Here is a 25,698-nt window from a genome sequence, read left to right as displayed (position 1 = left end):
AGGTCGTTGATGAAGAAGTTAAACAAGACTGGGCCCAGTACTGACCCCTGAGGGACACCACTTGTCACCAGCCTCCAACTAGACTCAGCGCCGCTGATGACAACCCTCTGAGTTCTGCCATTCAGCCAGTTCTCTATCCACTTCACCGACCACTCATCCAGCCCACACTTCCTCAGCTTCCCTAGGAGGATATCATGGGAGACTGTGTCAAAAGCCTTGCTGAAGTCAAGGTAGATAACATCCACGGCTCTCCCTTCGTCTACCCAGCCAGTCACGTCATCGTAGAAAGCTATCAGATTGGTCAGGCATGATTTCCCCTTGGTGAATCCATGCTGACTACTCCTGATAACCTTCTTTTCTTCCACTTGCTTCATGATGGCCTCCAGGATAAGCTGCTCCATCACCTTTCCCGGGATGGAGGTGAGGCTGACCGGCCTGTAGTTCCCTGGGTCCTCCTTCTTGCCCTTTTTGAAGATTGGAGTGACATTGGCCTTTCTCCAGTCCTCGGGCACCTCTCCTGTCCTCCAGGACCTCTCAAAGATGATGGAGAGTGGCTCGGCAATGACATCCGCCAGCTCCCTCAGCACTCGTGGGTGCATTCCATCGGGGCCCATGGATTTGTGGACATCCAGATCGCTTAAGCGATCCCTCACACAGTCCTCCTCGACCAAGGGAAAGTCGTTCTCTCTGTAGGCTTCATCTCTTCCCTCCGGGGCCTGGGATTCCTGAGGGCCAGTCTTAGCACTGAAGACTGAAGCAAAGAAGGCATTCATTAGCTCTGCCTTCTCCGCATCCTCCGTCACCAGGACACCCTCCTCATTCAGCAGCGGCCCCACGTTGTCCCTAGCCTTCCTTTTGCTGCTGATGTAGTTGAAGAAGCCCTTCTTGTTGTTTTTGACATCCCTTGCCAGCTTCAATTCCAGGTGAGCCTTGGCCTTCCTTGTCGCATCCCTGCATGCTCTCACTACGTTTCTGTACTCTTCCCAAGTGGCCTGTCCCTCTTTCCACATTCTATGCACCTTTCTCTTCTGCCTGATCTCCGCTAGAAGCTCCTTGTTTAACCATGCAGGTCTCCTGCCTCCTTTGCTAAATTTCTTTCTCAGGGGGATGCATTGCTCCTGTGCATGGAAGAAGTGTTGTTTAAAAAGCGACCAGCACTCATGGACCCCCCTGCCTTCGAGAGCCCTGGCCCAGGGGATTCCTCCCAGTAGCTCCTTGAAGAGGGCAAAGTCAGCCCTCCTGAGGTCCAGGGTTTTGATCCTGCTTATCGCCCTGCTTCCTCCACACAGGATCCTGAACTCGACCATTTCATGGTCACTGCAGCCGAGTCTACCTCCAACCTTCACGTCCTCCACCAGTCCCTCCTTGTTTGTTAACACGAGGTCCAGCAGAGCGCCTTTCCTTGTTGGTTCCTCCACCACTTGCATCAGAAAGTTATCATCGATGCTCTGTAGGAACCTCCTGGATTGCGCCTGCCTAGCTGTATGGTCTTCCCAGCTGATGTCAGGGTGGTTGAAGTCCCCCATGAGAACCAGGGCCTGTGACTGTGAGGCTGCTTGCAGCTGCCTGTAGAAGGCCTCATCAACCTCCTCCTCCTGGTCAGGTGGCCTATAGTATACACCCACCGTAATGTCACCCGTGTGAGCCTGTCCCTTATCTAACCCACAAGCTTTCAACTCCTTCTTCACTTGCCCCCAGGCCAAGCTCAATGCATTCCAGTTGCTCCCTCACATATAGAGCAACTCCCCCACCTCTCCTTGTTGGTCTGTCTTTCCTAAAGAGTCTGTAGCCATCTATGACAGCATGCCAGTCATGCGAGTTGTCCCACCACGTTTCTGTGATGGCGACCAAGTCGTAGCCGTCCTGCTGTATAATGGCTTCCAGCTCCTCCTGTTTATTGCCCATACTACATGCATTGGTGTAAACACACTTGAGCTGGGCTGTCAATCTCACCCCTGGCCTTGGCACTCCAAGCCTAGGCTCATCCCTAGTGAGCTGGGCAATATCCCCTTCCCCCTTCGAACCTAGTTTAAAGCCCTCTCAATGAGCCCCGCCAGCTCGTGGCCAAGAATTCTTTTCCCCCTTTGTGATAGCTGAGCTCCACTTGTTGCCAGCAGGCCCGGTGCTGTGTATACCTCCCCATGATCAAAAAAGCCAAAATTTGACCGATGGCACCAGTCCCTGAGCCACCTGTTAACCAGGTGAGTTTTCCTGCCCCTTTCAGTGCTGTCCCCTGCCACTGATGGGATGGAGGAAAACACCACCTGCGCCCCTGATCCCTCAACCAGTCGCCCCAGTGCCCTGAAGTCCCTTTTGATGGCCTTGGGACTTCTTTCTGCTACCTCGTCCCCGCCAACCTGCATTACCAAGAGGGGGTAGTAATCAGAAGGCCGCACCAGACCAGGGAGTTTCTTCGCAACTTCCCTAACCCGGGCCCCAGGGAGGCAGCAGACTTCCCTGTGGGATGGGTCCGGTCGGCAGATCGGGCCCTCTGTTCCCCTCAGAAGGGAATCACCTATGACAATGACCCTCCTTTTTTTCTTAGTTGAGGCAGTTGTAATACATGGGGCTGTCTGACTCGTTCTAGGCAAGAATGCATCGTTCATGCATCCTGATCGTAGTCATCAAACAAGTGTCAAGTGGAATCTAATCTACTACGCATCTAGGACACATCAAGACTCACCACGCTGAGCCTGCTACACAGTATCACTTTTTTTAAAAGAAAAGTTTAAATAAGGACAAAAATTCTACCTGGTAGGGTAGCTGGCTTCATATAATGTGGCCATTACTTACTAAAAATTCTGAATAAATGCATAGCCACATCTTTTTTTCTTAAAATAATTACTAGTTAGGAATTAATAGTCCATTTTTATATTTTGGGAAAGAACAATTAGTGAGCCTCTTGAACCATGACTTTCTACTTTTGGTACAGATAAAATAGTCGTAATAGACTGATACGCAAACCTAGCTCCCCTCTTGAACACACAGGTAAACTTCCAGACCAACTTCTGGGAAAGACAACTTCCCTTAGAGGTGCCAAATGGAAGCTTTAAAGTACTTACAGTGGTAAGAAGTTGAATTGTGTTGATTGCTGTTCATAAAGGAAAAGGGCATCCAGTGCACCACATAATAACCAGAAAACCTACTACAGAAGGAATGCAGCAACATTCTTAGTATTTAAAATGTCTTGGAAAGCTATAGCATGTGTATGGTGCAGTCTCAATGGATCCTATCAAAGCAGTGTTTTAAATGTTTACCATTTCTGTTCACACTAAGTACTTGCTCCTCCAGACAGTGTATTTTCACAGACTCGCAGGGTAGCTGAGGTCAGACAGCACTTCTGGAGACTGCCCAGTTCAATTCCTGAGAGCAGGGTCAACAACTCAGATTGCTAAGGGTCTTGTCCAGCTGGGTTTTCAGTACCTCCAAGCATGGAGATATACAAGCTACACGAGCTCCAAGTGCAGCCTGTTCCACTCTTGGACCATCCTTGCAAAACAGCCTTTTTATTACACTTAAATGGGATTTTCTGTATTTCAGTTTGTGATCATCTCCCTTCAGCGGCCACCACTGAGAAGAGTCTGGATCCATCTTCTTCATTCCCCCCATCAGCTATTTATAAGCATTGATAAGATTTGCCCAGAGCCTTCTCTCCTCAAGAAGCGCCAGCTCTTTTGGCCTTTCCTTGTACAACAGATGCTCCAGTCCTTCAATCATTGTTGTGGCCTTCTGCTGGACTCATCCCACCATGTCCAGCCTTTCGGGTACCACGGAGATCAGAACTGGACACAGTACTCCAGAAGAGGTTTCACCAGTACTGCCCTAAATCTAACACTGCCAAGCTTTAAATTTTACTTTATCTGAAATTCTTCATCCTCTCTCATATTTCACTTGTTAGAGATCAAAAACAACACAATTTTACTATTCTTCGGCAACTCAGGTGTTTAGAAAACTATTTTTTACCTTCTAAAAGCATACAAAACTACATTTTATTCTAATCCTTTGAAATAAAACACAGACTAATTGAAGAGTGGGCTAATGAGCCAGCTACCTACAGGTCCTCCAAGGGTAAGGAGGATTTAACCACACCACTAAATCAGAAAAAACAAAGTCATATTTCTCTAATCTGGTCAATTATACCAGTTATTGTTCAGAGATAGCTAATAAAATAACAGACTGACTTCTTTTATTGGAGCTTAATAATGAATTCTTCCTAAAAGAGAAAGAAAGAAACAACACAAAGCATATACATATCATGAGTCTAAAAATGGTCATGAGATTGTCTTAGTCATACCAGTTTATTAGAAATACTGGGGGGGGGAGGGTGTGTGACTGACTGCTTTTGGGACTCATTTTCAAATTTGTAGTATCATACGGAAAGCTGTAAACTTATCTTAAAAAAAAAAAATTCTTACAGTTGTGTGTTCTTAGACCTGAAGCTTTAAGAAAAAACAACAAACACCGGTATCTCAAAACTCATAAAATTAGACAGACCCACCGGAAAACTTAGTATGATATAGAACACTGTTACCGAAAGAAAGGCCAAGATGCAACAGCAATAGTTTTTAACTTACATTTGAGTGTTTCCCCAGCATAAGGGATATGTAGCTTAAACCGATCACAGCTAGGTCCAGGGGTCAAGGATGTACAGCTGAAAATGAAGAGAAGAATGTGTTAAGCAGTTACAGATGGTAGCAGACACTAACATTATTCTACCGGGTACAAATGACTGACACAGTAAAGATGTTGTGAATACTAGAAATACTCGTTCTTACAATTCAGTGACAGAAGAAAAGGTGGGAAAGGTGCAAGAAGCCCATTCTTTTTTGTTCAGCAGTTCTTAAAACAGCATGGGAAACTCTAGGATCTGTGCCAACCATCTTCTTTCCCATTTTAACACAGAAAATATACACACAAAATGCCCTGGTTTGAGAGTGTTATTAGAATAATATCAATTAGTCAGTCAGAGTCATCAAATTCTATACTTTGTACACAATTTTGGGGGACACAACTCCCTACCTATGCCACAGTAACATGGTTACATGCTCCCTGTCCCCTGCCATCCAGATACCTGGGATGAATCTTAGTTTTAATACATCAACGTTCAGTCACTTTTACCTATTTTAATCTTTAATTTTTCCCTTGTGGAAAAGTCTCACAGTAAGCTTCCAGGTGAAAGTTTCAGAATCAGTTACTTGATGCTATGACAACTGAGCACATACATGCATGATCTGTGACGATTTCTTATCTCCTGCTTACCTAGAATATCGCAACAGCAGTTGGGTGTCACAGTGACTAGCAAGAATTTTCTGAACACAACAGTCACTGGAAAACTGTTTAGTGTCTAGGCCAGAGATGACCAGCTTTTTCACAGCTTTAAAATCATGTACCAAAATCTTTGCATAACAAAGAACCAAAAATCTCAGCTGCAAAAGGAGAAACCGCGACACAAATTGTTTTGCTGGCAGGAATGGTCCCTGGAGCTCTCACCACAGGGGGCTGGTGGGCACATGACAGGTCCCAGTAGCAAAAAAAATGGAAGGCCTTAGTAGTTCATTGCTTTCCATATCTAGGGATCCTGATAAGCTGGAAGTTTTCTTGCCAGCCTAATATCATTGAGAATTGTTCACAGCCCCAGCACAAGAGTTATGCTTGTTGCAAGCCACTTAAAGCTCAGAGCTAAAGACTGGCCAACTCTAGACAAAATAGTGAAAAGAAGGTAGACAAAGGTAAAATAACTTGCCTAAGCTCATATATCGGATCACTGGTAGAGCTCCAATGCAAACCACTAACAAGATAATGAAACAAAAGACATGCTTACTGGGTCATACACACAGCCAAAAGCAAAAAGATGGGTAGGCCATAAAGTACAAAAATTCTGATCCTACTTTCTCATATACAACCTGGTAACTGCTGCAGCTCTATCTGTCTTACTGCAGAAGAGGCATCGGGGCAAACGGCGTGTCGTGGTTTAACCCGGCAGCCAGCCACTAAGCACCAGACTGCTGCTCTCTCACACCCCCTCTCCTCCCTACCATGGGATGGGGAGGAGAATGGGAAACAAGTAAAAACTTGTGTGTTGAGATAAAGACAGTTTAACAGAAAAGCAAAGAAACAGATAATAACAATAATAGTAATAAGAATATAGATACAAAACGAGTGAAGCACAAATGCAATTGCTCACCACCCAATGAACGCTACCCAGCCCGTCCATGAGCAGCAGTTGCTGCCCCCCAGCCAATTCCACCAGGTTACATACTGAGAATGACATCACATGGGATAGAATACCCCTTTAGCCAGTTTAGGTCAGCTGTCCTAGTGCCTCCCATGTACCTGGCAGGTCAGGACAGGGTGAGAAGTTGAAAAATCCTTGACTGCCTAGCAACAACTAAAAACATCAGTAAGTTATCAACATGATTTTCATCCCAAATCCAAAACACAGCATGACACCAGCTACCAGAAAGAAAATTAACTCTATGCCAGCCAAAACCAGGACATGGGTTAGTGTTAATTCTCACTAACATACTATGAATGCTTCACAGAGCCATTTCTCTCAGATGCTGGCTATACAATCTCTTTTCTCTTTACACTTGCAAGTTAAGGAAAACACGTGCACTAGCTTCAGATTGTTTTTATTCAGTGAGTTACATTTACTCTTTAATCAAATTTGTGCCCACACGTAGCTTCATCAAAAAGAAGTAGCCATAGAACTACAAATCAATTAACTTAAATGAAGTTTCCACACAAATAGCAGAAAACATAAGCAAACTTCTTGTGTGCACCTAGCCTCTAACACAGATGCAATTAACAGCCTACATTGATTCAGAAAGAATATACCACATTTTTTCAGTATTATTACAAAATTAGATAACTGTCCTTGCAAAAAGTGAAGCAACAGATGTGCTATCTCCACTTTAGGATCGTTTTTGCAATGTCCTGAGAGAGCACCATGCAAAACAATCTACAGAAACATAATTTAGATACAACTACTATCAGATGTGTGCACAGCTGACTGGAAAGCAAGTTTCAAAAAAGATTAGTTCACATCTTGTTTCACCCCGGAAGAATGCACTGACTGGATTTGCTTCTGGTAGAACACTATTTTGCCTTCCATTGAAAGGCTGATTGTGGAAAAGAGATGATGTTTACTAAACCTGCCGATGACATCAATGTGAAAGTGAATACAGCATGCTGGACGACAGGCCCAGGGCTGAAAAATGTTGCGATTTAATGGTTTGTACTACTTCTTTTTGAATTACATCTAGGTAGGGCTTAGCAAGACCAGTAAGCATCACCACCCTCGCTGGGAGTAAAATCCATCTGAGAATACGAAAGACTCGAGCTTCAGTGCAACAGAAACAAAAGCATATAATTTTTTCAAAGATTTTTTTTAGTAGGTGAGAACAGCAAAACAGGAGTGCCCATTGTTAGGGTGTTTTAATGGCTGTGAATGAATTTAACAGCTATAGATATGAAAGTATTATTATCTACTTTCAAGTCATTTCTAAGGCTTACGTCACATATAAGGCCAATTCTAGGAAGCATACCAAAAAAAATCATTTGCAAGTTCCAAAATACGTCTGCAACATGATTTAATATTTAATGGAAGTTTCTTTCAAAGTATCACAGGTCACAGTTTGAGGCACATTTCTCAAATACCATCAAAATAACGTTGTTAGCTTTTCAACAGACACAAAAATCTCTGATCCTGCAAATACCCTAAAATCGTTTCTTATAGCACAATGGACCATTTGGAAATACTTAGGGAAAGTATATATTCTTTAACATTAAAATAAAAGCCCGCTTTAATGGTAAATGTCCCTAAAAAGCAATACTAAGTACTTTTCCTAGATTACTACATTCCACTGGAGATGTTTTTAATTTTACTGGTCTAGAAGCTATGGAAAGTGACAGTATTCACAGTCTCTTCCCCCCCCCCCCCCCCCCCCCCCCAAATTACTCTGGCTAGGCTGTGCAAGAGACTTCCAACAACTGCAATAGGCTGAGTAACCAAGCAAAAATCTTGCATATATCCATTTCAAAAGAGGCAGTCACTTTTTAGTATTAGCAGTAAAAGAACAAAACTCCCAAGGCAAATCAACTTTGGCACATCTAGCAGTCTATGTGTGACCTTATTTCAACAGAAAGCCAGAGATAATGGTCTGGCTACAGACACCATCTCCTGCTCAGATTTCCTTAATACACAGAACTTCTCATAACTAGAAATGTGCCCAATCCAGAAGCCTGGCCTGTCTTCCCCAAAATGTAAGATTTTACATTTGCTGATCCTTTTAACTAACGCAGTCCACACAAAAGTCATACTGAAAAGGAATGACTTATAACAAGGGCTCTGAAAGATTATTTGTTGTCCTATCTTCACAGAGAATTGATAGACAGAGATGTAATACCTGGTGTTGGAAATTAATTTCAGAAGCTGACTCCATCTCACGATGAATGGATGTGCTATCTCCCTTTTTATTCATGGAAAAATTTTACACTGGTTTGCGTACCTTCACCTAAATAGTCAATATTTTACCCAGGAAAGCCATGGAAGCAAGAATTAATGCTCTGATGTTCAGAGCAGTGATACGAATTAGTCTTTGTAAGATGATTAACGCTACACCACAAGATCTCCCACAATGACCTCCCTACTAAAATACCAGAGGGTCATCAACTTCACAAGTTTCCAGGACAAAGGAATATCCTTGAATGCATTGCTTAAAATGATGCTGCCCTATTCAAAGGATCTGTGCTGAGACCTACAGGCGGAATGGTAAATTGAATCAAGTATGCAAGACACCATAGCTGAATACAAGCTCTTCTCTTTTTCAGCAGATTTTAGCTAAATTGAGCAAATACAGCAGACTAAACTAGAGCTGAGATACATTACATCCTTATGAAATACAAATTCCAAGTAGGAGACAAGTAGAACATTCCTTTGTTGAGTGTTTGATGCATCTTATAGTTGGGATTGTCTGTGACCTGCTGGGAAAAGGTTTCTTTCACAGTAAATAAACCATCCATAAACGAAACCAGTTCTTATTCAAAGTCAGTGTCAGCACCAGATGCTCAGTTAGAAGTGTTCAGAATTCTTTACCAGCCACAAAAGGAAACAGAAAAGACTATCAAAGAGGAAAAAAAAGAGAAAATAAAAAAATAATAATCAGGAAAGTCACTCAGTTTTGCTGTTTGGAATAAGGCATTAGCCTATAATGATAGGTATAGTAGAAGGTATTTTTCTGCAAAATTAATCCCTTTTCCGAGAGTATTCTAACAGCCTCTAGAAAGGCAGTTCTAGTTGAGCTTAACATCAAGGTTTTCTCTTATACCAATGCATTGGTAATTCACTATTCTGTTGAATTGACTCTTCTTCTGTTTGGTTTAAGCTAAAAATAAATACTCCCTTTCATTTTGATCCACTTTGATATTTTACAGGATTGAAGCCATGATGATAAGGAGGACTGTGATAGCCCTAGACTTCAACACAGTCTTCCTATCAACTAGTCTTCTACAACCATCACTTGAAAGTATTCCCAAGACAAGCAGTTTTAAATCCTTCGTGCTCTCGTAAGATCTTATCCAAAAATAAGTTCTGTGCCAGCTGAAGGAGTCACGATGACACAAGAGCCCGTGTTTACCACCTTAATCCTTAAGGTCTGGAGATGAGTGGCTACTCTATCCAAAGACATTAAAAAAAACAAAACAAAACAAAACCTAAACAAAAAAAACCCCACCTCTTTATATCCCAAAATTCCAGTTTGAGGCTTGTTTTTTACACCACTCCTAAAAATCTACTGCTTAGAACCATATAAATCCATAGCAAACATCCAGAAATGCCAACAGAAGTACAATAGCTCTACCAAAAAAATATAAAATCTCCTTTTTATTTCTTCTTTCTTAATTTGTGGTAAAGGTGTATACCCCAGTATTCATGTCAGATTTATTTGATGATTTGATTAAAAGAAGTATGCAGTGTGTTTAGTCATTCTTCCTTCTTAGATCATACAGAAGCTTTATAACCTTTACTATCTGAAGTCAAATCATCAGTGAATTTTACTGTACAATAGCAAAGAAAAACAATACTAAAAATTTTAGCCTCTATAATTTCAGGAACTGAATCTTGAGACTGCCTAACCTGAATAGCCAGAGATGCAAAAGCTTCTTTAATCTCATGATGCTTATGCTGCTACACTTGCTGTTCTTGAGGATCAGTACTTTTTGGATAACAGACAACTTTTTTTGTTCACCAGGCTGTTGATGTCAAAGCCAAGAAAGCTCCATACAGGATTAGAAATACCCTGGTTGAGAACATTGCTAAAAAACAACACACACACAAAGAACACCACCACAAAGTTAAGTTCTGACCACTGGCTGGGTTCCCAACTCTTCCCAGTTCTAACATACCTAGTACATGTTTCTAATTGCTCCTGAATAACGTCATATAAAAATACCATTAGGGAAAAAGGAGGTCAAGTTCCTTTCACAATACAAGAAGAAGAAAGAGTATTATTTTAGTAATGACAAGACACAATTCAGTCAGGGGTTTAGAGGCTGAAGGTTTTGTCAGCAAGAGTCAAATATAATTCAGAGGCAAAGACAGGTAAATCCCTTGTTACTAATAAGAGGCAGCAAACTCAGAACTCCCCCCAAAACTCTCACTGTGGCTAAGAAAAACACCTTAATGTTAAACTCCAGTAGAACAGTCTTTGTCTTTAGATTCTTTACTCCCGTATTTGTAGATGGAAATCTGCTCCAGTGCTCCTTGAAGACACAATATATCATCCCATTTAATTAAGAATTAATTGCAGAATTCACAACAGATGGGTAAGTCATTTACAGAGACAGTAAGAATAATTTAAGTGTATGGAGGGGGGAAGAGAGTGGAAGGAAGGCCAGCAGGTGACAGGTTTTTTTACAAGGATCAGGAAACAGAAAAATGGTGAAAATCACATTTTAAAGAGCTGACACTAATGGTGAAAACCTGTATCATACTGCAGCTCCCTGCAACAGAGCACAACGCTTTACAGACTCACAGAGGCCTGCAAATACACAAGATAATTACTGAGCAGCTGCTGCTGAAAACCAACAGATCCAACCAAAATTCTGTCAATCAGGCAAAATTTTAAATGGGAGAGATAGTCTATCTAGTCAACCAATTTTCATCTTCAGTTCTCCTTCTTTACATAAACATATGTATTAAACATATGAGAGAGAGGGACTTGCACTTAAAAGACAAAGACACACACCACTGCTTTTGGGAAATAAAAAATCCAGTTACATTTAGAGTGATCACTACTTACATACATATTTTAAATAAAATATTTAAATCTGAAAGCCAATTCATAACTATTCCAAAGAACTTTCCAATATATAAACCCACTGTTTTCATAAAGCTCCTCTATACCCTAGCTGGTTTCTTCACACTTACCATAAAATTAAACTATACACAAAGACTACTTTGGTATTGCAAATACGGATGATGATATTGGTTTTGCATCCTGTTAATATGAGTGTTAGCATTCCGCAATTGCAACAGCATTTCAATCAACAGTTATCAACTGGGAAATTCCAAGGTGTCTCCAGATATGGCAACTATATTCCCAACAAAACCTTCGTCTACTCTAAGTGCTGATTTTCCTTTACATACATATTTACGTTTTCTTGTATGAAGTTCATCGTACTAATTGGAACTTCTAGAAAGGAGTGGGATGCTAGGCAGAACACATACCCTAGGAAAACAACCCCTCACTTCTCTTCTGCACCCACAGGCAGATTTCCATTTTTGAAAAAGTAAAGTTCAAATTAAGTATTCAAAATTAATCCAGCTGCCAGCAACCTGCTTTCACTAGAAACACTATACAAAAGCATCTAATCACTCCTGTCATTAGTAAGCAGCTGTTTTTTAACAGAAAATGCAGGTTTACTTAATAGGAGTGAGAGTTTGCCAAAGCAGATGTTGCAGGTGGGGAGAGCTCTGGGCCTGCTTCTAGAACTGCAAATCTCCTTCACATCTGCCCTGATCTTGTGGCAGCTGTCGTGTAATTTCCCAAAGTACAGCTGCCTCTGCTGGAGGCAGACATTCAGCCCAGCCTCTACAAGGGAAACAGAGGAAGCACACATATATTTATTTTGAAATAATCTCAGAGAACTTCTACATTAAATGAAAGCACATATAAGCCCCACATGATTGTGATTTTTTTTTTTAGCGACACAAACTCCCTGTTCATTTAGCCTAGGAAGGCTGATTTTAGAACTGTTCTCTTCCAGTCACGATAGTAGGATGGGTTGGAAAGGGCCACTACAAAAAGGAATATGAAGACAGAGCTGGTAACCAGCACCACATCTAATATACTTGCAAGTGTACTTGAAAAAAAAGCTCCGAAGAACAGACTATCTCAAAAGTTTCCATTAGTAAAATCCCTAGTTTAGGCTGGGAGCTCATTATTATTGGGTCACAAGGAGCTAATTATAATACAAATAAGGAAAAACAATTAACAACTGACAAGTGAAAGCTTCAACAAAACATGCTTTAGAAACATCTTTTATAGCCAAACTGATTACCTTTGTAAGCAAGAACTTTTATACATACAGGTAATGGCCTGAGACTCCCTTCAAAAACTACACATGGCGCAAATACTGCTCAAAAGAATAAAACAGAAACATAGAATCAAATGGAAATTTTAATGACGGTGCGACTGAAAAATTGACAGAAACAAGAAAATTGCAATGGGATAACACTTGTAACGCACACTCCAGCAGATGATGTTTTGGTAAATAAACCAGTGAATTCACAGTATCATAAACTACCTGTCTGTCACTCATTCAGGTAAGGAAAAGGCACTACTTCATTGTACTGTAAGACCAGCTGTACCCCAAATCCCTGGAACTCACAAGCAAAGTTCTGGTCAAGAGTATGAGGGAGTGGCAGATGCATCCTTTGGATTTACTTCATCTCCTTTCTCTCCTGTCAGATTCAAAGACCTGTTTCATATTTTCACAACTACTACTGGATTATGGCAGATTAATATTAATTACACATTACTTTGTAACAAGTTAGAACCTAATAATCTGTCATGTTCTACTTCCACTGTTCATGCAAATTCAGTTTCTGAGGAAAGAAAAAAAAAATCAGGCAAGGAACATTTTTGCTTTTAGTTTACCCGAAAGGAGAACCATTCTTCGCCAAGTATGAAATTACAGCCTACCACCTGGAGTTTCAGATCCTTTCGGTGTTCACAGAAAGAGCATATTCATACAGAAAGTCACAAAAGCGACGCTATTATAAACACAAGTTTTAATAAGTCATTTAGCATTGCTCCCAATACCTCCTGTAGCGGCCATAAAGACTCCCAACTTATTTTCCAAGTAATTTATTTCACACCACAGAACTGTTTAGTTTATTGGAAAATGCAATGAATTGGTATCACAAAAAAAAAAAAAAAAGGACTGCAAGCATAGTCCATGTTTATATATCTTCCCTCTTTAACAAACTAACTAAAAAATATTAGGAGGGGTCCAGCAATCCTATGGCAGTTCACGTTTTCAAGTTTTCTTCTAATTGCATATTTTTAGAGCTTTCTGGTCCCACATCTCTAATTATTTGATTTTCTAATCTTATAAACTCTCAGAAGACATTTACATTAATACAATGACCATGAATTTGATTCTTTGGATATGAAAGACCAAGCAAGGATCACCACATTTTGAACATAACTCCATAGCTCTCAGTTCCATATTAAAGGATAACTTCAAATTGTGTATATTCACATAAACTACGACAGAACTAGAGACACAGCAGAAAGCCTATGAAAAGATGACACCATTTCCCACAGCATGCTCCTGAAGAAACTAGCTGCTCATGGCTTGGATGGGTGTACACTTCACTGGGTTAAAAACTGGCTGGATGGCCAGACCTAAAGAGTTGTGGTGAATGGGGATAAATTCAGCTGGCGACTGGTCATGAGTCATGTTCCCCAGGGCTCAGTACTGAAGCCAGTGTTGTTTATTATCGCTATCAATGATCTGGATGAGGGGATTGAAAGCACCCTCAGTAAGTCTGCAGATGACACCAAATTGGGCAGGAGTGTTGATCTGCTTGACGGTAGGAAGGCTCTACAGAGGGATCTGGACAGGCTGGATCAATGGGCCAAGGCCAACTGTATGAGGTTCAACAAGGCCAAGTGCCGGGTCCTGCACTTCGGTCACAACAACCCCATGCAATGCTACAGGCTTGGGGAAGAGTGGCTGGAAAGCTGCCCGGCAGAAAAGGACCTGGGGGTGTTGGCTGACAGCCGGCTGAACAGGAGCCAGCAGTGTGCCCAGGTGGCCAGGAAGGCCAACGGCATCCTGGCTTGTATCAGGAACAGTGTGGCCAGCAGGAGCAGGGGAGGTGATCGTGCCCCTGTACTTGGCACTGGTGAGGCCGCACCTCAAGTACTGTGTTCAGTTTTGGGCCCCTCAGTACAGAAGGACATTGAGGTGCTGGAACATGTCCAGAGAAGGGTTACAAGGCTGGTGAAGGGCTAAGAGCATAAGTCTTACGAGGAGCGGCTGAGGGAACTGGGGCTGTTCAGTCTGGAGAAGAGGAGGCTGAGGGGAGACCTTATTGCTCTCTACAACTACCCGAAAGGAGGTTGTAGCGAGGCAGGTGTTGGTCTCTTCTCCCAAGTAACAAGCAATAGGATGAGAGGAAAAGGCCTCAAGTTGTGCCAGGGGAGGTTTATATTATCAGAAAAATCTTCCTCATTGAAAGGGTTGTCAAGCACTGGAACAGGCTGCCCAGGGAAGTGGTTGAGGCAAGATCCCTGGAGGTATTTAAAGACGTGCAGGTGTGGTGCTTAGGGACATGGTTTAGTGGTGGACTTGGAAGTGTTAGCTTAATGGTTGGAGTCGATGATCTTAAAGTTCCTTTCCAACCTAAATGACTCTATGAATAAAGATATCAGTAGTTCTCCTATTTCTAGCATTATTTCAGGTCATTTACAACATTAAAGATATGCAATAGACTAAAAAGACACGAAAACCCTAAACATATACAAAATTGCAATAGATCACCCTGTGGAACCACACCTGTGGAAAGCAAGGCCCACACAGCTGCATTATAGGTCTTCTCCAAGACATCTGGCTCAAGAACCACTCACCTCTCTTTGCCTTTTTCTAACTTCTCATTCTCACATGAATTCCCACAGTTCACAGCCACCTCAGCTGTGCTAATACTATTTTCAAGGCTACACCATAAAGCATAAAACTAGTCATCACTCTCCCCATCATCACATCTAACTATACCTAAAGAAAGCAGTTCCATGTACCCTCTTCTTGGTGACAGTCAAAAAAAAAAAAAAAAATTCCTCTTCTCCCCTGCAAATACTTGTTCTTGCCCTGACAATCCAGTTTACAGTTTTCTCCCAGCATCACAGTAGGAGCTAGGCCTGGCTCATCCCTTAGCAGCTTCACACGCACAGAAGAATAAGTAAGGCTTCCTGCAAAGACAAGACTACTTACGAGCAGAGTCACCTTTTGATCTCCATGAAAAGAGCGCTCAGTCTACCCAAAGTTGCTATAACTTTGAGTCCTCAAGCCACTGCAAGTGCCTTGACCTGTCTTTATGCCACTTCCAACACCTGACCTACACCCTCAAGTTGTCCTCCCTCCTGCATCTATCTAATAAAACTGAATTTTGCCTATGTGCAACAGATTAAAATGAAAATATCAAAGTCACATGGAATATATTATACCTCTTGGAATCTCCAAGGAAATTATTCATTTTAAGTGTCTTCACTGCCTGTAGATGGTTTGCAGTTGGCCTGAAATAATATCATTTTTACAGGGTTTAAGTTAAGGCTTATGACTAAGATTTATGGCAGTCTGAAAAACAGGATAGACAGTCAACCATACACTAGTTCAAAAAATTCTTATTACAGAAAAATTAGTAGCAAAGGACATGAAACATTGTATAATTCCCCCAACAACAAAAAATCCATGGCTGAAATGCACAACAAACCGTAAACCAACTTTTGCTCAAGAGAGTGAAACCAACATTCTAAAGGAAGAAGCGGCAGAAAAGACAGAAAGAAATAAAGTGGGAAACATTTTGAAAGGTCACTGGCAACCCTAACTATAAACAAGAATAACTGAAACAAGTTTTTCTATTGAACAAAGAACTGACCATCCAAAACAGAGCAACAAGTACTCTGTCACGTTTTTGGTTTAAAAACAGTATTTCAGTGATGCATAGGAATCTGTTTCCGTTTCGGTTTTTTTTGAAAATATAATTTAAGAGCGCTTTTTTTTTTGGCCTCTTCTCCATAATGGAATTCTGCAATTTCCTTTACTTAACTCAATTCCATTTGGATTCTTCTATCTTACAATAATAAAAATACTCAGTCCTAGTGGTCTCATTTTATTCTTCCAGCCATATACCACAGATTACAAAGAAAAGAACCTGTGGGCTGCGCTGCGGAGTGGTTTGCCTCAGACATATAAATTCCCTTCTCCCAGGAAATACAAAATAAGTATGTTCCCTTTTATCAAATTCTAGTCTTCTATGGATTACTTAGGAGGTTTACCTTTACCTCAAGGACTTAATTGAGCATCTTCAGCAAAAATATCGATTTCAAGAGCAAGTGAAACTCTGTTCACTTATATATACAGCTCTAAGTATTCTTTTCAGACACTCGCTTTCAGTTAGATAATTGTTGCTTCGAGGTATGTCTACACTGCGCAGTGCGGTGCCAAGTAAATGCCTAAGCTAAGTATCTCAGGAAACAGACTAAAACAGCTCAGGCGCGGCATTGCATTGGTGTGGTTATTCTGTTTCCAGTTGAATTTGAAATATTAAACCTACACGGCAAATTCAGTGCTGGACAGAGTTACCCAAACGGTCAGAAAAAGTCATTTCTCCATCAATCAGAAGTAAGAGCGTCATGACTGATTCAAGCATCATGACTGGTTCAAGAGATTCCAAGCATTTATACAGGTGCATTTAAAAGGGCAACACTAGAGAGATGTCAACTTCAGTGCCAACGAAAGAGACTCATGACAATGAAACTTCCCTTTGAAATTTTTCTGCAGGCTCACGTAGTGATCAATAGATTATAAGAAAAGGCCTGTACAGTTTTTGATATCCCACGCTGTTAGAGAATGACTGTGTTGTTAGAAAACAGTGTACAGATTCTGTTTGAAAAATTAATGGCTTGCTTCCTTTATTATCGCTAACAGAAGCAGTTTACAAAAGTATTCCCATTGATGTCTGTCGGCTGTAACATAAACGTGGCAGAATCAGACCTTCAACACTGTTGCATACAGGTCTGTCAAGATTGAGCCTCTGATCATCTCCCATGCTTTTAAAGCCCCTAAACTCATCAGACAATGTCTGTAACAAACAGGCTAAAACCAAAAAATCATAATCTTTTGCTTCAACTTCATTAGAAGTGTACCTTAGTTATGTAATGTTATGCCATATATGTCTATATGCGTATGAGAGAGTCAGGTATACACAAAGTGTAATTGCATGTGTGAGGCTGGAAGACTTTACTGACCAGCTATCCAGGAATAAATTCTTCTCTACTCAGCAGAAAAATAAAAATTTAAAATCCAGTTGTTCTGAGCTTCTGGTTAAATGTAATACGCATCCAAGTTCCACAGTATGCTAGAGATGGGTCCGGCTTACGCTAAACAAATGCTGCATCTGTGTGATGCAAGGGTTTGGAAAAGGGGGAGAAATTGGAACAGGTACACAATTATTAGATTTTTAGCTAACTTTACAACAAAAAAGAAAGTCAGATATTTTTTCTCCTGCAGTGATGCAAAACACAAAGAAATAAGACAGACATCTGTTACAATAGCAGAAAGTCCTGGACAGAGACCTACAACATATTAACATAAGCCCTGGCTTTCAAGAACTGTTCAATGAATTACCAAGGTACAGACAGCCAAAACACACATTTAAATACCTTGCTAAGGTACATCCTTCCAATCAACTGAAAGCTTTAAATAACCACTACATTACTGTAATAGTATTTCACAGTTATAAAACAACATTATTTCATTAAAAACTCACGTACAACACATATTTACTTTAAAAAGGGAAATACCCAAAAGAAGGGGAAATACCAAAGCATATTGCAGTTTACTTGATAACATAAAAAAGAAATCATAACTGCTCACTAGGAAGCAGGGCAATAAAGTTATAAATATCTTATTACTGCTTGATAGTAAATTTGTATGCTAAAATCTACTTCAGAGAGTACTACACTCTTCTGACCACTCTTCATATAGGTTTCTTTCAGGAACATAATTAATTGTAAACATAGCTCACTATCAAGCAAAGAGGCAGAAGTCAATAGCAAATCAGACAGGTGCAAAAACAAAATACCACCATGATTTACTACAAGCCAGTTACATAAAAACTCCACAATTAATCCCCTCATAAATATGGAATAAGTATAACCAAACAAGCAGGAAATTTAAAATTTTGTTATGAGTGGATATCTACAAAAAATAGAATCTTAATATATGCAGCTTTAAATCACTATATTCATCTTGAAATTCCGCCTGGTGCAACACACCAAAGTAATTTAAAAAACAAAGTAAAGTTTGTTGAGTAAGAATAGGCTTGCAGTATAATTTGAGGCTCAAGCACAGGCCCTGACGAACAGCTGTAGGGCAAAAAAAAGTTCTCAGTGACCACCACAAATACGTTTTTCAGTATTGTAACACACCATAGGAAAAGGAGTAGCCTCTTAAATAATTGGATTTTACATTATACAATAATTAAACACCCTTCGCATATGAAAACGTCCTCTATTTTTAAATCTACCTAATAATCACTTTCCCCTATTCAACATCTTTCCCATGATTGTATGTATAAATGCTAAGAAAAATGCCTTAGCCACAATTCAGTTGGTTATGAGTAGATTTTAATATCTAATTAAGAAGGGTCATTATTTCAAAGAGATGCCACTGGAGATTAACTGAATGATACAATATATGGCATTGACTCAATTGGCAGCAGTATTTTGTTTGGGTCTAGAACAAGGTAATATCCTATGCAAGAGTTAAACTGCTTTGATCCACTCCGTTCATCTCAAAGAATGTCTTTTATTGATGCAACAGAGGTGCCTGCCAGGGTTTTCTTATCACCAGAATCAGTGCTGCTAAAGGTGCTGTATTTCGGATGTGACCTAACACTCAGGTTGTAGTTTTGTTCACCGTGGAGCCCTTCTTACTTGGCCACCTAACTTTTTATTACTATTTCTATTGAAGAGTTTCCTTCTTTCCTGTCACGCCATATTGCTGAGCTCAGTTCAGGGGTACTCACATTTCTTTACTCACTCTGCATCAGCAGTGGCCATATAATTCCTACAAATAGGACTTGATCCTGAAGGTCCTACTCATAGATGCAAATGTATGTAAGCGTCTGATGAGACTGGTACTTTCTAATAAGTATATAAAACACAGACATTATGGTACTGTACCATATTATTATAAAACATTTACATACTCAAAGACTGCAAAACAATAGGATTTCCTTACTACGACATATTTCCTTCCCACACTTGCAAGCAAAGCAAATTAACATATCATCATACTTCATAATCTAACATCAGCTCTTTAATATAGTTTATAAAACACAACAAAACTAAGTAGTCAATCTTTGCAATAATTTAGAATAAGTGCAAAATAAATTCCTTACTAAAGCCATCTGACATATGGATTGACTTTCCAAATAATTAAAGGCTTAGTAGGTTTGCCACTTACAAATCAAAATCAACTGACATGATAGGTTATAAACCTGGAAATTAATCTTGCACTGGTGGAAAAAAAAGGGAAATTCCTTCCACTTTTAAGTTGAGAATGTCAAAACCAAGGCTCTGAATGGGCAAGTCCTTGCAGATATTACTGTATTCGGTATGTTACCACTATTCCGTTAACCACAGCTCCAGTTTCTAAAACCTAAAAAATGAGAAGGGATGGATCTTCAGTTTGTACATTTTGTTTTGTTACACATTGTGAAGCACAGGTTTATCAGGGAAGCGGAGTAATTACGGTAACCCCTAATTTTCTATCAGAGTAACAGTGTGGTACATGACAGTGGAGCAGTCATGCAGCTCCTCCTCTCAACCCAGAAGCTTCCAGAGGTTTCTGTTTTCAAAGTTAATAGCTATTGAGATGACTACCTTAAGTATTTTAACGTCTTAAAGGTTATAGTAAAATTGTACTTATTCTTAAAAATCTTCCTTGTTAACACACCAGTTATAGCATAGAATATTTGCACCTTCTCTAATCAACTCAAGCTGGGCTATGGAAGAGATGTGTTTACACCCCTTCCACATGTCAATAAATGTACAATCACTGTTCAAAAGCAAAGTTTCTGAACGGAATGGTCATATTCATTTGAGATAAAGAACCAATTTTTATTTAACTTCAAACATTTTACTTAGTATGTCCTCTTTACCTTCCCATTCCGCTTTTTAAAGCATGATTAAGCCCCATCGAAACTGAAGAGAATTTTGCAGTTAATGTCCTGAATCTCATCTCCATTAACTTTAATAACAGTTCTCCTCATTTTCCTTCTGTTTATGTCCAACCTCTATGTCCTTATACTTCTGTCTATTCATGTTGCGTCGGGAGACTTAGACTGGATATTAGGAAAAAATTCTTCACTGAAAGAGTGGTCAGGCATTGGAACAGGCTGCCCAGGCAAGGGGTGGAGTCACCATCCCTTGAGCCGTTCAAAAAACATGTAGATACAGCATTTCAGGACACGGTTTAGCAGGCATGGTGGTGCTGGGTTGACGGTCAGACTTGATGATCTTAGAGGTCTTTTCCAACCTTAATGATTTTATGATTCATGCAGATATCACCTATAATTGCCTTTGCCTGCTATTTCCTCTGCATTGTCACTTCTCTCTTTAACAAAGCTTAACGAAACTGAAAGTACACAGGGGTCTGAATAATCTTGTGAGGATAGACATGGAGAGTAGACCAATGTTTTTCATGTTTGGACTCTGAAAGATGTACAAAGGTTTCCTTTGGATGCATTATCCAGCAACAAATTTAAATCTACTGACAATATGGTGGTTTGGGGATTTTGTTATTAATCATCTGACATGGGCCTCTCAAAAACAATCTGGAGTCCCAAAGGCTCCTAAATCAAAGGTTAAAGAACACTGAACTAGATCTTGAGTTACGGAAGTGACTTGTCTATGATTCTGTGATGCACCCATCCTATGTTAAGCAGTTTTACACCATTCACCTGTTCAGTGACATCATAAAGCATTAAATCACAAGGCACCTTGTATTTCCACAATGCATAAATTCAAAATTTTCTACTACAAACCATTCTTAGCCTATTTATTTATAACAAACAACAAGCATCTTTCCTAAAAATCCACTGCATGAAACTTACATTTCAAAGAAATTCAAGTAATTGCTAATAAATCCTGTTTAGAACAATGCTTTTAAGAAACTTATTTGTACAAAAACTCTACCCTAAAAAAATAATTCTCAACTAAATGCAGAATCTTGATTACTCCAGCTCCTAATAACCTCAATGCATAAAAAAGCCTCAACATAAAGAATGGGGTTCATTTCTATGTTCCAGAACAAGAAGAAAAAAAAAACTAAACATTGCTAGCACTTGCATATAGCTGAGCCTATGCCTTTAAACAAGATATGGGACAATCTCTGTCAGGAGCTGTACTTGTAGACTCCATGTTCAACACAGCCACTATACAATTTGAATCACTGGATTTGGGTGACAGGTGCAGTTGGGGGCAGTTTTCAGTTTCTTAAAGAAAAAACATCTAAGGTTTATCAAAGTAAATTCACAATCTTCTCGGTAAGATCACTGCCTGAAAACTTTAGACACTTACTACAAATACCTCTGAAAAGGGTCAGGTAGAAAACACCACTTTATATTATTTTAATCTATTATTTCAAACGCAGGCAGCATAAGCATTCAGTGGGCAGAAAGCAAAACCCTTATCTACCTCCCAACAAGCTGACACCATCACCAGACTGCAACTGTTTTTTCTCTCTACCTTTTTCTGTATTCCCTTCTCTCAGATTCAATAGGAGAAATGTAAGATAGTTTCCATCTCAGCCTTCCCAGAAGGCTAGTTATAGTTCAAGAGAAAGCAAGGTCCAGCATGAAATGACAGCAGCAGATGCGTAACTGCGCAGCCTGTCTCACATAACCTGCAAGCCTAAATGCCAAGCCAGACAACACCAATAACAAATTTATAGCTTCTTAGACCTCCAAGTAAATCTGTACTCTGTCACAGCACCTAACAGGGAGGGAACGGTTCCTTTCAAGCTAACCCTAGAATTCACACCTCCTTCCTGAAAAGGCTTTGTAACTACCACAAAAGTACCTGCCAAACTCTCCTTTAAACCATAATAAAGCAGCCAAACGAAGCATATTAAACAAAGTTTTCAGCAGAACTGAATTTTAAACAACAGTGATTTGTGGTGGTTCTCAGGATCTGTTGGCTCATGCTATCATTCAAAATTATATACAAAGCAGTAGTCTGTACAAAAGTGGTGATTTAGATACCTTAAGCTACAGTAATTTCGGGCTCTGAACTCCAGTATCAAATGAATGCCTGAATCGGGGATGCCGTTAGATGCTCAACTCTAAAAAGAATAACGCAATTTCTGACATGTCTCATCTTTAGCATTCTTTTATCAGCTACCTTGAGAGTCTCCTCTCTCTGCACAATGTTTAATACTTTTAGCATGTCACTTCCCCCATGTATTATTCACACAGGGTACACACCAGAGGCCCTTTGTACATGTGGATCCCAAACTTTATTACGATCTGGAAACTACCACGAACGCTTCTGGACTTCAAAATAAAAGGAACAGCTTGGCCTATTTCAATCACTTGCCCCTACAGCCACTTGATATACTGATCTTGAGGAAGGTCACATAAAGGAAAAAATAATCTTTTTCTTATTTAGTATATTCGTGACTACAGCTTAGGTCACACAAATTTATATTGAAGTTTTTCATTTAAAAAAAAGATCTAGTGGGCAAGTGATAAACATCAGGAAAAAGTGTTTATAACTGTCTCACTGCTGAGAAACAGCACTATCGCACTATCAAGTGGCAGCAATTGAAGTGTTCTAACAAGATTATTATTGCCAACAATATGACAAATTAAGTCTCTCAAACTACAAAATGGTAGTAAGACAAATAATAACCTAGCTAGTATGTCAGCTCAAGATATATTGCAAATGCGTATGAACCTAGTAAAATTCAGTCCTGAAAAGACATCTTAACTGTGAGGGGTTGGATATTATTTTTGCATGAGGAACGAACTCACCCAGATTTCAAGTCTGTAATCCGTAAACAATTAGTAGCATCCAGTCCTACTTTTCCATTTCTCACCACACTGGAAATGAAGGGTGAGAGTGCTGGAGAAATTCTGTTCAAGGCAACTTCAGGTGACATTTTAGTACGTTCCTCTTTCCTTTTGTCTTGAGCTGCACAGGGACGGTAAGGGGAGGAAAAAAAAAAATCAAAACATATTCTACTTACTTGATGTAAATTCACATGCACTCTTTTGCAAACATGAAAGGAAAAAAACTAAGCACAGAAACAATCAGGAACATAGAGTAACTGAAGTGTGCACAAGTTTGTAAAGGAAGAATAAACACAAGTAATTTTTTCTTCTCCTACCTCTACAACATTCAATGAAGCCCATTTATTCAACATCAACACAAAAACGGACTTCTGCCCCAGGTTCCTTTAGTTAAGATCCTATTCCCATGAGAAAGAGAAATAAAATTGAGGGCCATTCTGACACTCCACAGCGTAGCCCTTCTTGTGAGCACTTCCACCAGGAGTCTGTAATTGACAAGCCACATTTGTTCCGCTTCCACTGAAATCAATGGGACTTGCATTACCGATTGCAACGGCACCAAGGGTTTGACCATCTCTCTGCATTGCCATCTGTAATTTCTAATACCACTAGTGTAACGATAGCCCGTTATTACTTTTACATTACTTCTGTAGGTAGCTATTCACAGCATTTTACAATGCCTTTTAAAGGCTAACACTGCTCTTCTTTCAGCGGTATCATCATACTCCTTTAAAGGCATCTTCACTCACAAAACAGATCAGGAAGCTGATGTACACACATTTTAAGCACAGTTTTTTCAGAAGTGCTTGCAATTGTGTGACCTTACGCTAAATCAGTTAGGCCACTAAGTTGGCACACTTCCAAGAGCCTGCTGCTTTTTAGCTGAAATGCAGAAACTGAGCACGCACACATTTTAACTCATTGCACCACAAAAAAGCTACGGCACGTGGACAACAGACTGTGGTAGGAGAAATTTGAGAAAAGAAGGGTAAGTAACCTATTAAAATGCTGACTTAACATATTTGATGATATTCTCAGGCACAGAGTTCTATCTGAAAACTAACTGAACTTCACAGTTTTAGAAAACAAAACTTTAAATGACTCAAAGTAACATAAACATGTCACTGACAAGCAGGGCAGAAGAGCTTTGACCATTAGAAGATATTTTTTAGAACACTTATTTAATTGAAAAACACTGATGCATACTGTATTTACCTCCATATGAAATGCTGCATATGGACTGCTGTATTAGTAAGTGTCCTATAGAGAGAGTGTGAACAACTCAAGGCAACAGTTGCAATTTTCTGTTGTTTCTAACACTCGTTTACAAGCATTAGTTGGTTACTAATGGATGTTCCACAAACTGGTAATTCCCTGTATCTGGTAGCAATATTAAAGTTATACATTTTGTTCTCATAAAAGTCAGTCACACTGAAATGGTATGAAGCAATGTTCAAGAGTATTAATCCTAGCTATTCCGAATGTATCTGAATAAAGCAAAGGCCAAGCACTTTCAGGCAAACAAAAAGACTTCCTAAAACCAGTAATTATCTTGAATACACTGGGCCTTACATTTTACGGCAGCAAAGAAGCTGAAGACTAAATATCAATGTCTTCACATATAACATGTTCTCTTCACATATAGGATTTGCTGTAACTGATGGGCAACAACTTAAGCTGGCTTAGCAAACACCCGCAGCAATTTAAGATGCTACCTCCTGTTTGTTACTTCTCTAACAAAAACTACTGCCTACTCACCTTTATTCTTCCTCACAGGAACTTACGAGGAGACGAGCCCACACTTGACCTATTTCAATGCAAAGTCCAATGGCTTAGCTCAAACTGCTAATACAAATGAGTTTAAACTGAGACTTTGCACAAGAGTGGCTAATACAGGGCACACACTTCAGTCCGCTAGCTCTGCTGTTGGGAGGGTAACTTCAAGCAGAGGGGCAGCTGGACTGATGAAGGTAAGAACTTCTGAAAACATGCCGAGAAACAAGCTATCCTTCTAACAATCTTAAAGGTCTACACAAACAGCTCAGGAATGGCTCTGATAATGACACGTTTCATGACTGTAGGTGTTATGCGGGTAGAATCATGAGACATAAGAGATACACATGTTTATCAAAGTTGGACAGATGCACCTTCCAAACTGAACTGCAGGGTGAGATTCCCCATCTTTTTGTTAATAAAATATGCAGATATTGTCAAAACAAGATGTAAATGACTACTAGGCATTTTTCCTGGTTTTATTGCATCACTTAAGATCCACAATACCTTCTACGTAACAAGCCAGATACACAACACTTAGCGGGTCACTACCAATT

General features: G+C 40.0%; 1 protein-coding gene across 1 annotated transcript in view; it reads right to left on the bottom strand.

Annotated features, from left to right (window-relative positions):
• The window catches only part of BABAM2 (BRISC and BRCA1 A complex member 2), a 187,781-nt gene that overhangs the window by 160,989 nt on the left and 1,094 nt on the right, over positions 1-25,698 (bottom strand). The window contains exons 2-3 of the mRNA XM_075412827.1: positions 23,330-23,489; positions 4,575-4,651 (exon numbers count right to left, since the gene is read on the bottom strand). Coding sequence (XP_075268942.1) covers positions 4,575-4,651; positions 23,330-23,457 — 205 coding nt within the window. The 5' untranslated portion in view covers positions 23,458-23,489. The remainder of the gene's footprint in view (positions 1-4,574; positions 4,652-23,329; positions 23,490-25,698) is intronic.

This window comes from Opisthocomus hoazin, chromosome 2 (genome assembly GCF_030867145.1).
Source record: "Opisthocomus hoazin isolate bOpiHoa1 chromosome 2, bOpiHoa1.hap1, whole genome shotgun sequence".
In the NCBI taxonomy this organism is placed as follows: Eukaryota; Metazoa; Chordata; class Aves; order Opisthocomiformes; family Opisthocomidae; genus Opisthocomus; species Opisthocomus hoazin.
The sequence above is the reverse complement of the archived record's forward strand: the minus strand, read 5'-3'. Positions and strand labels throughout refer to the sequence as shown.